Source organism: Trichosurus vulpecula, chromosome 2, assembly GCF_011100635.1.
Source record: "Trichosurus vulpecula isolate mTriVul1 chromosome 2, mTriVul1.pri, whole genome shotgun sequence".
In the NCBI taxonomy this organism is placed as follows: Eukaryota; Metazoa; Chordata; class Mammalia; order Diprotodontia; family Phalangeridae; genus Trichosurus; species Trichosurus vulpecula.
The window spans coordinates 23200194-23213458 of NC_050574.1; the positions used below are offsets into that span (position 1 = coordinate 23200194).

Sequence of the window (13265 nt, forward strand, 5' to 3'; positions counted from 1 at the left end):
CTTTGAGATGGGAGTGATACAACTTAAGGTTGTTGTGGAAAAAAAACCTTCAGGCTCTAAATGTGATGTATTCTCAAGTTAGCTAACATGTTCCTCATCTGTGAAATGAGGTAGGTGATCCTAGGCTTCTGGATCTAGAATAGGAAGGGGCCTGAGGAGAGTGAGGCCAGGAGTGTCACCCAGGTGACAACTCAGTGCATTCTCAGGCTATAGTTCAAACTCAGCTCCTCTGGCTCCAGATCAGCTTCGAGGTATCATTTCAGCTTTAGTGTCTGTGATACTTGATGGCTGTGGTCTCCTTTTCTTGAACTGTGATCTCCATGCTCATGAGAAGCACTCCCTGCTGGGTCCCCAAGTAATTGTGAAATATTGTGGGACACTGAGAGAGCTGCTGTTTTCTGGCTGTGCACAGAAGGCACAGTCGTCTGATCTCACCACTTGTCTTTCCTGTCTCCAGGGAACCATCAGCATCGGAGTAGATGCCACTGACCTCTTTGACCGCTATGATGAGGATTATGAAGATGGCCCTGGGCATGGCTTTCCTCGGATTGAAATTAACAAAATGCACATTTCCCAGTCCATCGAGGTAAGGTCTAGCATCACCTGGCCCAATGCAGGGAAGGCCCCTGGCACTGAGCAGCTGGAAGTGGGGGCTGTCTCAGCTTTGTTAGGAAGAAAGAGCTGGACTTATCAACCTTGGTCTTAATAATGATGGAGGATGGCAGCTGACATTGATATAATACCTGCTGTTTGCCAAGCACTGTGCTGAGTGCTTTTTACAAATATTTTCTCATTTGATCCTCACAGCAGCCTAATGAATATATCATAAGTACTCAGTCAAACCTGCAAATGACTCCCAGATCAGCAGCGCATGGCAGTGTGCGCTCCCTGAACTGCTCTCTTCTTTTCTCAGGTTTTCTCACTTGGCTGACTGGACTGCCTGGGACCCCTGAGTTAACACGGCCACGGGAAGCCTTGGGCTCTTACTGTGCCAAACTGTAATGACCGTTTCACTTCACTGCCCTGGGGGCACCGTCTGTCCCCTCCCACCCCACCCCGACCGTTCTGAGTGCCCAGCATCTGGCCCCGCAAGGGCTTCTAGACGGCTCTAGGAGGACCAAGGCTCTAGGGCCTTCCTCGATCAGTACCAGGGAATCCAGGGAGCTGTGCCTGATGGCCCTGGGAAGTAGATGCTATTATCATCCCCGTTTGAACTTGAGGAAACTAAGGCAGACTGGAATGAAGGGACTCGCCCCAAATCATACAGCCAATAGGTGTTGGAGGCCAGGTTTGAATCCGTGAAAGTGAGTCTCTGGACTCCAGGGTCAGTGCTCTGTCTGCTGCACTCTGTAGTTACATATTGTTTTTATGCCTAAATATTTAAATATTACATATTATTTATAATTTTATATTTAAAATGTATAAAAAACAAAAACTCTCTGGTCACAGCTGAACCTTGTTTGTGATGGTGTTGTTTCAGACATTTTAATAGGTACAAATATTGGACTGAATCCTTCAACAAAGACCTGCCAGGTGCTGAGCACTGTGCTAGGCAACCAGGTTACAAAGACAAGAATGAATCCCATTCTTCTGAGGGAAAATGCCATGTTTGTTCATGACAAGCCAGTACAAACATATGCTAGGTAAAATGGCAGAAGGCCTTGGGACTGCTTGGTCAGTCATCTCTGGTGGTGGTCAGCTTGAAAGCTGTAAGGGCCCTCCTCCACCAGGGCAGAGGGGGAAGCCAGAGGGACCGAGTGACTGATCTCCATCACACAGGTGCTTTGTACCCCATTACCACTCACTCTTCAAATCCGAGTCCACGGTGGATGCCCAAATGCCATAAGGGCCCTGAGAGGAGATTTTCAGATGCAGTCTGGTGTCCCTTGGATATCCACCAGTCTCCTCTGTTTCTCTCTACGTAGACTTCTGTCCTGAGGTTACTGTATTTCAGTCTCCTGGGCTGTAATTTGGCTAGGCGAAGAGATAGCATGTCTTAGTGGATAGAGGCTTGGCTTGTGAATCAGAAAGACCAGGACTCAAGTCTTCCTTCCCATCCATACTGGCTGTATAATTGGCAAGTCACTGAACCCCTCTCAGTGCCCCAGGCAGCTTTCCAAAACCTTGGGTGAACACAAGCTGCTGATCTGCCATAGTGTAAGAGATTGTGATGCTAGGAATTTCCCACCCCAGCAAAATCACAGTGCTAGACTGAAAACAAATGGAATCACCGTTCTGCAGGAGGTCCATCCAGAAGACAGCAGGCCATCAGGCACAGCTCCCCCGGATACCCTGGTACTGATCTAGGAAGCTCATGGTCCTCCTAAAATTGTCCAGAAGCCCTTGGGGAGGCCAGATGCTGGGCATTCAGGACAGTCTCGAGGAGTCACAAGATAGTGCTCCCAGGGCAGTAAAGTGAAAGTGTCACTACAGATTGGCACAGTAGGAGCCCAGCTCTTCCTGGAGGCTTCCCATGCATGGCCTTGTGAAGTTGGGTTATGAAAGGTACTCGGAGCATGTTAACTCAAGGGTCCCAGGCAGTCCAGTTAGCCAGGTGAGAAAACCTGAGAAAAGTGAGCAGTTTAAGTGATCACACATTGCCATACGCTGCTGATCCGGGAGTCATCTGCAGGTTTGACTGTGTATTTATGATATATTCATTAGGCTGCTCTAATTGGAACTGCTTATAGCTTTGGTTCATCCAGCAAATGTTGTTTCCCAGGCACCCTTGACAGCAACAGACACAGCCATCCTCTCTGGAAGCCTCTCGACCCAGAATGGGAATGGAGGAGGTTCCATTAACTTTGCCCTCCGGCGAGTGACCTCTGCAAAGGGATGGGGAGAGGTAAGAGTAGTTCATTGGCCAGGCCTTTTTTCTGCCCATCACTGACTGTTTGCTGGGCATTGCCCAGGCTCTGTTCAGTAGAGACCATTTTGTTCAGTAAAATGTTAGCCCCCAAATGGTCTGAGGGTAGCCAGATCATGGCATACAGCAGATTCTAAGCTCCAGGCAAAGACTACAAACATAGCTCAGGCCTGTTGGCCATGCTGAACTGATTTCTTAATTATAGAAGAATTTTCTCTACCACTCTAAGATAATACCAAGGTTGCAGTTTTAAAAAAAAGAAAAAACTAACCTCCAGAAACTGAGCTATGCAATAATGCACTCTTTTTTTTAAGCAGACACCTAGACACTGATCTTTTTTCCTTATGAAATCTACCTAGTCCTTCCTGCTGACCGCAGTGGGCAGCTGCACCTTGAAAGTCACCCAGGCTAGGTTCTGGCTGTGCTATTGCTGAACTGACCTGCCACTGGGCTTTCACCCTCAGCCCCTGCAGTGCAGAGCCCCGGTTGAGGGAAGAGGGGCTGTCTAATGGCTGTGAGAGTTGAAGCCCCTGAGGGGGAGGGTGGTCTGTATGAGACCTTGGTAGCAGCTGCAGGATGAAAATGTCTCTGACTTTTCTTCCTTTCTCTTTAAACAGTTTGAATTTGGAGCGGGAGACCTTCAAGGCCCTTTATTTGGCCTAAAGCTGTTTCGTAACCTTACACCAAGATGGTAAATTTAATATCATGCAATCGTCTGTTTTGTTGCTCCTTGTAGATTTAGAATGGATTGAGTTCTTATTCCTGTTGCCTCACATGGTGCCAGGCACATAGTAGGTGCAATAGACATTTGTTGAATTGAGTTGATTGCAGTGATTCAGGGCCCTGTGTTTCATTTGAGATGATTCTGTTAACCAGGAGAATGTGGTTCTCTATTTTTTGGCCTAAGAAAAGGTTTGTTCCATTGTAGGGGAACTTTGTGGTTTTTCTAGCCATGCTCAATTGTCAGATATATTTATACCAAGGCCTTAATAGAGAGGATTGGGCCATTAAAAAAGTGATGATGGTCTTGGAATTGGAAGCCCTCACTTTGAATCCTCCCTTCTCGGCCCCCCCCCCCCCACTTTTTTCATCAGTAAAATGAGGGCGTCAGGCTGGCCTTCTAAGGTCCCTCCCAGCTTTACGGTCTATCTGTGACCCTCTGAACTGCCTCCCAAGTCCCCCCTCTTTGTCCTCACTCTTTGTTACCGTTACTGACTCCAGAACCACAGGTGTGAGGTCGTAAAGTGTCCCCATTTTGAAGGTGCCTGTGCAAACTCCGTTTGAAGAACAAGGTCAAAAATAATACAAAATACCTGTACTTTGTACGGAAATAACATAGAGGAAAATTGGCATGGGTTCTCTTTCAGGCACAAATGTGTTGTTTTTATTTATTCCCAAAGAAAATTCCCCAAATGTAGTATTCTTACTCCTTTTTTCAAATGAGATACCTTCAAAGCTTGGGGGGTAGGGGAGGAAAGAGGAAGGAAGGGACAGAGAAAAAGAGGGAGAAGAGAAAGGGGAAGAAAGAGGGGAGAGAAAGGGAAGAAGGTGAAAGAAAAAGAGAGAAGGGCAGAGAGACAGGAGAGAGATGGACAGAGAAAGAGACAGGAGAGAGACGCAGAGGAAGAGATAGAGGACAGGGGAGAGAGAGAGCGTGGAGAGAGACAGAAGAGGCATCCAGAGAGAGAGGGAGGGGGAGAATGTGGAGAGATAAGAGTGAGCTTTGTGTGCCTGTTTTAATGGCATGAAATACCCCTCTGTAGCCAGAAGGTGGCATAGGCGTCCTCTTAAAAATCTCACTTGCAAAGAAATGCCAAAAGAAATCATAGACTTGGCTGGGGATTCATATTGGAAATTGGAGTGAATGGGTGCCCCTTGTCAGTGTCTGAGCAGCGTAGCCTGAGGCAGCACCCACGAGCCCTAGTGTCTGGGCTGTGTTAGCTGCTGATCGGATGGAGGATTGACTAAGAACCCACCCTGCAGTCATTGCCTCCTCCTCCCACCCGGGGGGCCTATAATGAATGAAGGGCTGGTCAGTCCTGGAATCACTGGGAAGAGAGCGTGGGTGATAGATACTGTAGCTGATCTCCTGTCACTTCTTCTCCAGCTTTATTACGACCAATTGTGCTCTGCAGTTTTCGTCCCGGGGAATCCGGCCTGGCCTGACCACTGTATTGGCAAGGAACCTGGATAAGAACACCATGGGCTATTTGCAGTGGCGATGGGGCATCCAGTCAGCCATGAACACGAGCATCGTCCGGGACACAAAGACCAGCCACTTCACCATGGCCTTTCAGGTAAGATTCAGGGGACAAAGTGACTGCAAGGGCCACCTTGTCCCAGGCTTCAGTGTGAGGCCGTGGTCACTCTTCCTTTTCTTGTCCCCTCGTGTCCCTTTTTTTTTTTTTTTTTTTTTAATGCAATTTATTTATTTAACATATTTGGTTTTCAGCATTGATTTTCACAACAGTTTGGATTACAAATTTTCTCCCCATTTCTGCCCTCCCCCCCCACTCCAAGATGGCGTATATTCTGGTTGCCCTGTTCCCCAGTCAGCCCTCCCCTCTATCACCCCCCTCCCCTCTCATCCCCTTTTCCCTTCCTTTCTTGTAGGGCAAGATAAATTTCTACGCCCCATTGCCTGTGTATCTTATTTTTTAGTTGCATACAAAAAGTTTTTTTTGTTTTTGAACATCTGATTTTAAAACTTTGAGTTCCAAATTCCCTTCCCTCTTCCCTTCCCACCCACCCTCCCTAAGAAGTTGAGCAATTCAACCTAGGCCACACATGTATTATTATGTATAACCCTTCCACAATATTCATGTTGTGAAAGGCTAACTACATTTTGCTCCTTCCCAACCCATCCCGCTTTATTGAATTTTCTTCCTTGACCCTGTCCCCTTTCCAAAGTGTTTGTTTTGATTACCTCCACCCCCATCTGCCCTCCACTCCATCATCCCCCTGCCTTTTATTTTTTTTTTTATCTTCCTCCCTCTTCTTTCCTGTGGGGTAAGATACCCAACTGAGTATGTATGGTATTCCCCCTCAGGCCAAATCTGATGAGAGCAAGGTTCACTCATTCCCCCCTCACCTGCCCACTCCCCTCCTCTCCTAGAACTGCTTCCTCTTGCCACCTTTATGGGAGATAATCCACCCCATTCTATCTCTCCCTATCTCCCTCTCTCAGTAAGTTACTCTCTCATCCCTTAATTTCATTTATTTCTTTTAGCTATCTTCCCTTCATCCTCAACTCACCCTGTGTCTGCTCTCTCTCTTTTACATATATATATATATACACATACATACACATACATACATATACACATAGATACATGCATACATACACATTCACTTATATATATACATAAACATATATATATGCATATATATATGCATATTCTCTTCAACTACCCTAATACTGAGGTCTCATGAATCATACTCATCATCTTTCCATGTAGGAATGTAAACAAAACAGTTCAACTTTAGTAAGTCCCTTGCAATTTCCGTTTCTTGATTACCTTTTCATGCTTCTCTTGATTCTTGTGTTTGAAAGTCAAATTTTCTATTCAGTTCTGGTCTTTTCACTGAGAAAGCTTGAAAGTCCTCCATTTTATTGAAAGTCCATATTTTGCCTTGGAACATGATACTTAGTTTTGCTGGGTAGGTGATTCTAGGTTTTAATCCTAGCTCCATTGACCTCCGGAATATCGCATTCCAAGCCCTTCAATCTCTTAATGTAGAAGCTGCCAGATCTTGGGTTATTCTGATTGGGTTTCCACAATATTCAAATTGTTTCTTTCTGGCTGCTTGCAGTATTTTCTCCTTGATTTGGGAGCTCTGGAATTTGGCAACAATATTCCTAGGAGATTTCTTTTTGGGATCTATTTGCGGAGGCGATCGATGGATTCTTTCAATTTCTATTTTGCCCTGTGGCTCTAGAATATCAGGGCAGTTCTCCTTGATAATTTCCTGAAAGATGGTATCTAGGCTCTTTTTTTGATCATGGCTTTCAGGTAGTCCAATAATTTTTAAATTATCTCTCCTGGATCTATTTTCCAGGTCAGTGGTTTTTCCAAGGAGATATTTCACATTGTCTTCCATTTTTTCATTCCTCTGGTTCTGTTTTATAATATCCTGATTTCTCATAAAGTCACTAGCTTCCACTTGCTCCAATCTAATTTTTAAAGTAGTATTTTCTTCAGTGGTCTTTTGGACCTCCTTTTCCATTTGGCTAATTCTGCCTTTCAAGGAATTCTTCTCCTCATTGGCTTTTTGGAGCTCTTTTGCCATTTGAGTTAGTCTATTTTGTAAGGTGTTGTTTTCTTCAGTGTATTTTTCAGTATTTTTTTGGGTCTCCTTTAGCAAGTCATTGACTTGTTTTTCATGGCTTTCTCGCATCCTTCTTATTTCTCTTCCCAATTTTTCCTCTACTTCTCTAACTTGCTTTTCCAAATCCTTTTTGAGTTCTTCTATGGTCTGGGGCCAGTTCATGTTTTTCTTGGAGGCTTTGGTTGTAGGCTCTATGACTTTGCTGTCTTCTTTAGGCTGTATGTTTTGGTCTTCTTTGTCACCAAAGAAAGAATCCAAAGTCTGAGACTGAATCTGGGCGCGTTTTCGCTGCCTGGCCATATTCCCAACCAACTAACTTGACACTTGAGTTTTTCAGTGGGGTATGACTGCTTGTAGATTACAGAGTTCTATGTTCTACGTTTGGGGGGGAGGTGCCAGCTCTGTCAGAGCTGCACTCCTCCTTCCCCAAGGACCCCCAGTCCAGACTGGGCTCAGATCTTCGGCAGGCTGTGCACCCCTGCTGTGATCCGCCACTTAATTCCCCCCACCAGGTGGGCCTGGAGCCGGAAGTAACAACAGCTGTAGCTGCCCCACCTCCGCTGCCCCCGGGGCTGGAAGCCGAACCTTGAACTCCTTCCACTCCCGCAGCTTTTCCCACTAACCTTCTCCGCAGTCTTTGGTGTTTGTGGGTCGAGGGGTCTGGTAACTGCTCACGTATTCAGGGCGCTAGGGCCCCCTCCGCCCGGCCTCTGGTCTGGATCGTCCACGCCGCTCAGGCTGGGCTCTGCTCCACTCCGTTCCCAGCTCCCAGCTCCCAGCTCCCAGCTCCGTGTGGAATGTAGCTCACCCAGAGACTATCCGGGCTGTCCTGGGCTGGAGCCCTGCTTCCCTCTGCTGTTCTGTGGGTTCTGCCGTTCTAGAATTGGTTCAGAGCCATTTTTATAGGTTTTTGGAGGGACTCGGGTACGGAGCTCACTCTAGTCCGTGCTTACCAGCCGCCATCTTGGCTCCGCCCCCCCCCTCGTGTCCCTTTTTAAGCCTGGCAGCTGTGCCTGGTGGGGAGGATGTAACCAGCTGGGCAGGTCCTGTCTGGTCAACCCAGGTCACACTGTCCTTCTAGAACACCTTGTTTGGAAGCCGTGAGGTCCTCACTCAATGTCTAATGCTGAATGCGATGCTACTTAATGCCCTGGGAGAGCCCATATTCTGATAGAAGAATTCATGGTTTGCAAAGCTTGGAGGGCTTTTCAGCAGCCCAAAGTTGGGGCTGCAGGCCAGACTGGAGGCACGTTGCTGAGGGGCCCAGAGCAGCTCAGGGGAGCTCGCACAGGATGCTGATGATTCACTTCTCTGTAGCGCTCTCCACACAGCAGCCCAGCGAGAAGGGGGCCAGAAGCGTTACCTCCATTTTACAGATGAGGGGCTTAAGGCTCCAAGAAGGAAGGTGACTTAGTTGTGGTCACATTACCTTGTAAATGCTGGAGCTGGGATTTGAACCAGGTCTCTTGTCTCCACTTCCAGAGCTCATTTTCCTAGAGTGCATTGCTAGAATTTTTATCCTCAGTGCATTAGTCCTGGCAGCTGTCACAGCTTCAATACCCGGAGACCCCAGAATACCTGGATTCGACACATTTTGAACTGCCCATTGTGTGCAAAGGCCCGCAAAGATAGGCCAGAGCTTGTGTCACCTGGGGGGCTCACACACCAATAAGATTAACATCATATTTACAGTATTACATGACCAATGCACCAGAGGAGGTTCAAAGGCTCTGTGCTATCTAACAGGAAAGATAATTCATCGCCACTTGTCAGGGTTGGTTGGCTTCACGGGGGAGGTGATATATGAGTGAGGTTTGATCCGTAGAAATTCAGTGGGAAAAGAGGGAAAGGGAAAAAACTGTTTAGGCATGAGGTGAGTGAGCAAAGGTGTGGGGCAGACAGTGGTCCAGTTTGATTGGAACATAGAGTGCCTCAGGGGGCATTTTATGAGGCGAGGCTGGAAAGATGAAGTGGTGCCAGACATCTGGTGTTGCCAAGGAACGGTCTATATGTCCTAACCTGTGTCCTTTCCCACCCTCTCTTTTCAAAGCTTGGAATCCCCCACTCATTTGCATCAATCAGCTATCAGTACAAATTCCAAGATGATGATCAGACACGTGTGAAGGGTTCTCTCAAGTAAGTCCTGGCTGGGTCATCGTCGCTTCCAACAAAGAAGCGTGTTGGTTTAGCAAGGTATTTTCTGATCAGGTTGGGGGCAGATGGTATAAGGTGTGTTGCTACAAGATTTGTCCGATGGTGCCAGCTGTAGTTGGCTCTGCTGGTTAAATGAAGTGGGAAAATGACAATTCTAACCGTACCTGTGGGTGGGAGGGACGTGTCATTGAGAGGGAAGGTCATTCATTGTCTCCTTTCCCCCTTCTCCATAACGAATAAAGAGAACACTGACAATCTCTGCTGGTCTTACCCTCTCTGGTTTGGTCCTTCTAGGGCAGGTTTCTTTGGGACGGTGGTAGAATATGGAGCAGAGAGGAAGATTTCTAGGCACAGTATTTTGGGAGCTACTGTCAGCGTGGGAGTCCCACAGGGTGTCTCTCTCAAAATCAAGTAAGTTAAATCCTGGTGTCTGGGAGCAGTCCCCGTGGTCTAGCCTTTGATGGGTCAGTAACTAAATGAGAGCCTGGACCCTGACCATTGCTCCTGCTGAAGTTCCAAGGCCTTGTGACTGGAGTCCATTCAGACATCCACAAAACAGCCCTTCCACACCACGAAAGAAACCTTTGTCATGCCTAGAACTAGTTGTACCACATGGTGCTGTTGGTGTGTAAACAGCGTTTTTCTGCTGTCTCCCTTTAATGTTGTTCATACACCACAGAAATCTTTCACATGAATCGGTTTTAGCTAATTGTGCGTCCCTTCCTGACTCCCCCCATCCCAAGGCTCTGATCGCCAAACTCACGTTCGTCCAGCAGGTGGCACCAGAGCCCCAAAAGTGAACTCTGCTCCCTTTCAGCTCTTGGCAAACCGAGATTAAAACGTTCATCTTTTCCACCTCATCCTTCCTTGAGCACTCTCCCTCCCCGACACTGTGAATGACACCAATTGAATTTCTGTTTGTTAGAACAGAATCCATACCCCACAGTTCCAAGCCCGGCCTGCCATGGTTCTTGCCATCCCATTGAGAACACCCTCAGTTGCTTTACTCTTGAAACCAGCTAGTGCTGATGTCCTTGTGGCCATCCAGATCTCCAATAGAGGTTCCCACATTTGTGGAGCAGGAGGCTTGACGAAGGGTCAGTCAGAGGAGAGTTTGGCCCCAAAGCAAACTTATCCCATGTGACTGAGTTGTACTGCTTATCCAGACCCCTTCCTGGGAAACTGAGACTTCTCCTTCTTATTTTGTAGGCTGAACAGAGCCAGCCAGACTTATTTCTTCCCTATTCACTTGACGGATCAGCTTCTTCCCAGCGCTGTATTCTATGCCACCGTGGGACCTCTGGTGGTCTACTTTGCCATGCACCGACTAGTCATCAAACCATACCTCAGGGCTCAGAAAGAGAAGTGAGTTTGTCCTTTCTCCCTGGGCCTGCTTTTGCCAGGAATGTGCTGCATCTATGGGACTGTGTGAGCTCTACCTTGAAGGCCTGAGGAACGTGATGAAGAATGGGGAATGGGAATCATTTGGTTGGAGTCCCTTTGGCCCAAAGTCACTGCAGAAGTGCTAGAGTGCCACCACATTTGATGGGAATGAAGGGGATCCCCAAGAGGGAAGGGATGGTGATGAAGACAGAGTGACTTTGCGATAAGAAAATTACAACAGTACGTCCATGTTAGTATGCGTGACCTTTAGCAAAAACTACAGTCCTATGATTCTCCTCCTTTACCGTGATTTAGTCTTTCTGCACTGGTAAGGTTTTGCTGGGTCGGGTCTGCTTCCAGAGTAGAGTTAGGTGTCCCCCACACTCCAGTGGAGTAGCTGGGGGGCAGCATCACCAGGTCAAATGGGTGGGCTGTCCAGATGTGCCTCACCGAACGGGGACAATGCTACCTTGACTAGCCCAGGAAATGCCCCAGACCTAGAGTCTGACAGGGAGGCTGACTTGTTACTGCTGTGGAATACCAAATGACTCATGTGTGGCTTGTGTTTTCTTTTGTAAGAGAACTGGAGAAGCAGAGAGAGAGCACAGCCACCGACATTCTGCAGAAGAAACAGGAGGCAGAATCTGCTGTGAGTGCCCCAGGGCATCGTGCGCTTGGTCACGGAGAGCACTTCCTTCCCATGCCTTGCTGTCATCACAGGCAGGGGGGAGTCGACTCTGACTCTTCATATGATTGTTTTCTATGCCCCACCTCCCACCATCGACAGTGACCCCTTCTGACTCCTTCCTCATGACAGTTAAAACTTGTCTGACCAAGTGACTGTATCTGACTGCAGCCCATAGTCTTCCCCTGTCCTGAGAAGGAAGATGTACACTTCTTTTTTAGAACTCTTCTCAGGGACCAAGACTGACCTTGCAGTTAGTCCATTTGGCTGACTTTTAGTACCATGTTCATCTACAGTTTTACAGTACAGTTCGTCTACGTTTTTTCTGGCTCTGCTTTCTTCATCCTGCATCAGTCCACATGTCTCCTCAGGCTTCTCTGAATTCTTCACATTCATCATGTCTTCTCTGTGCCCTTTTACATTAGGAATACCACTGTTGTGTGGCTGATGAACTTCAGATGGTAGTCTCCACCACCAAGAGTTTATGGCAGCAGGGACGATATTTAAAAGCCAGGCACACTGTTCCTTTCTCCCCTCAGGAGCACTGTGTGAATCTTTCATTAACGGGAGGATGGCAGTCCTCTAGAGGCGTTCTAGGCTTCTCCACACTCAGCCCTCAGGAGCTCTATAGAAGGCCACTTCACTTTCCCTTGGCCTAAACCTGAGTTGACCCTAAGGTTGCCACATAGGTGGGGAAGCTCTCCTTGTTCAGGGCAGTCCCATTGCTGGAGCTCTGCACTGAGGTTCCCAGCTTGGACTTGTTTGTGGCTGGCTCTTCCACCCCCTGCCTTCCCCCCACCCCCACCACATTTTCATTGCTCCTTATTTTGGTTTCCTCTCTGTTGCGGGACCCAGTGAAAGCTCTGACTTCCAACATCTTGGTTCATTGGCAGGTTCGGTTGATGCAGGAATCCGTACGAAGAATAATTGAGGCTGAAGAGTCTAGAATGGGTAAAAGCACTGTTGGCTTCCTTGGGTCAGGGGGGCTCTGGGTACTGGAGGGGAGCATCAGAGCATAAAGGGAGAGGGCAGGGGGGCGAGGGCACCAACTCGGTATGCTCCTCAGGACTGATCATCCTGAACGCCTGGTATGGCAAGTTTGTCAATGACAAGAGTAGGAAGAATGAGAAGGTGAAGGTGATCGATGTGACTGTGCCCCTGCAGTGCCTGGTGAAGGACTCCAAACTCATCCTCACAGAAGCCTCCAAGGTACCTGCCTTGCCATGCCCACAGAATGGGGGGAGGAAGACAAGGCAGTTCCCTCCAGGAGCCCGTGTCAGGATTTCTCCATGCCCTTCAGTCACAGAACCTAGACAGTAAAGTAGTTTATAACCTTCCAGAACTCAGAGCTTCCTTGAGGAAGGACTTGAGTCTCTGGTTTTTTGTTTCATTTTTCCACTTGGCAGAGATGCTGCTGTGAAGACACATCCTTGTAGAATAAGAAGGGAAAGACCTTGGATTGGATTGGAAGCTAGGGCTGAAGATGGAACTTTTAGACCCAATGGTTGTGTTTGCTGGAGGCCAGTCTTCTAGGGATAACTTTTGATCCTGCCTAAATGCTGATGCTGTGTCCTGTCATGGGTACCCTGGTCGTCTTCCCGGCCACACCTTGGGGGCATTGACAGGGCTGACTCATGGTATTTCCATGTCTTTCATCACAGGCTGGGCTTCCTGGGTTTTATGACCCATGTGTGGGTGAAGAGAAGAGCCTAAAGGTGCTTTACCAGTTTCGAGGCGTGCTACACCAAGTGATGGCATCGGACAAAGAAGCCCTTCGGATACCAAAGCAATGTAAGTTGTCCTGCCCCATCCTGCCCCTGATCCTCCAGTGGTGGCTGCTTTGGGATG

General features: G+C 47.8%; 1 protein-coding gene across 1 annotated transcript in view; it reads left to right on the top strand.

Annotated features, from left to right (window-relative positions):
* Positions 1 to 13265, top strand: part of DNAJC11 (DnaJ heat shock protein family (Hsp40) member C11) — a 74340-nt gene that overhangs the window by 59242 nt on the left and 1833 nt on the right. Inside the window, exons 5-15 of the mRNA XM_036744357.1 lie at positions 458 to 586; positions 2723 to 2845; positions 3484 to 3557; positions 4974 to 5163; positions 9246 to 9331; positions 9644 to 9760; positions 10559 to 10714; positions 11312 to 11381; positions 12311 to 12368; positions 12484 to 12626; positions 13079 to 13208. Coding sequence (XP_036600252.1) covers positions 458 to 586; positions 2723 to 2845; positions 3484 to 3557; positions 4974 to 5163; positions 9246 to 9331; positions 9644 to 9760; positions 10559 to 10714; positions 11312 to 11381; positions 12311 to 12368; positions 12484 to 12626; positions 13079 to 13208 — 1276 coding nt within the window. The remainder of the gene's footprint in view (positions 1 to 457; positions 587 to 2722; positions 2846 to 3483; positions 3558 to 4973; positions 5164 to 9245; positions 9332 to 9643; positions 9761 to 10558; positions 10715 to 11311; positions 11382 to 12310; positions 12369 to 12483; positions 12627 to 13078; positions 13209 to 13265) is intronic.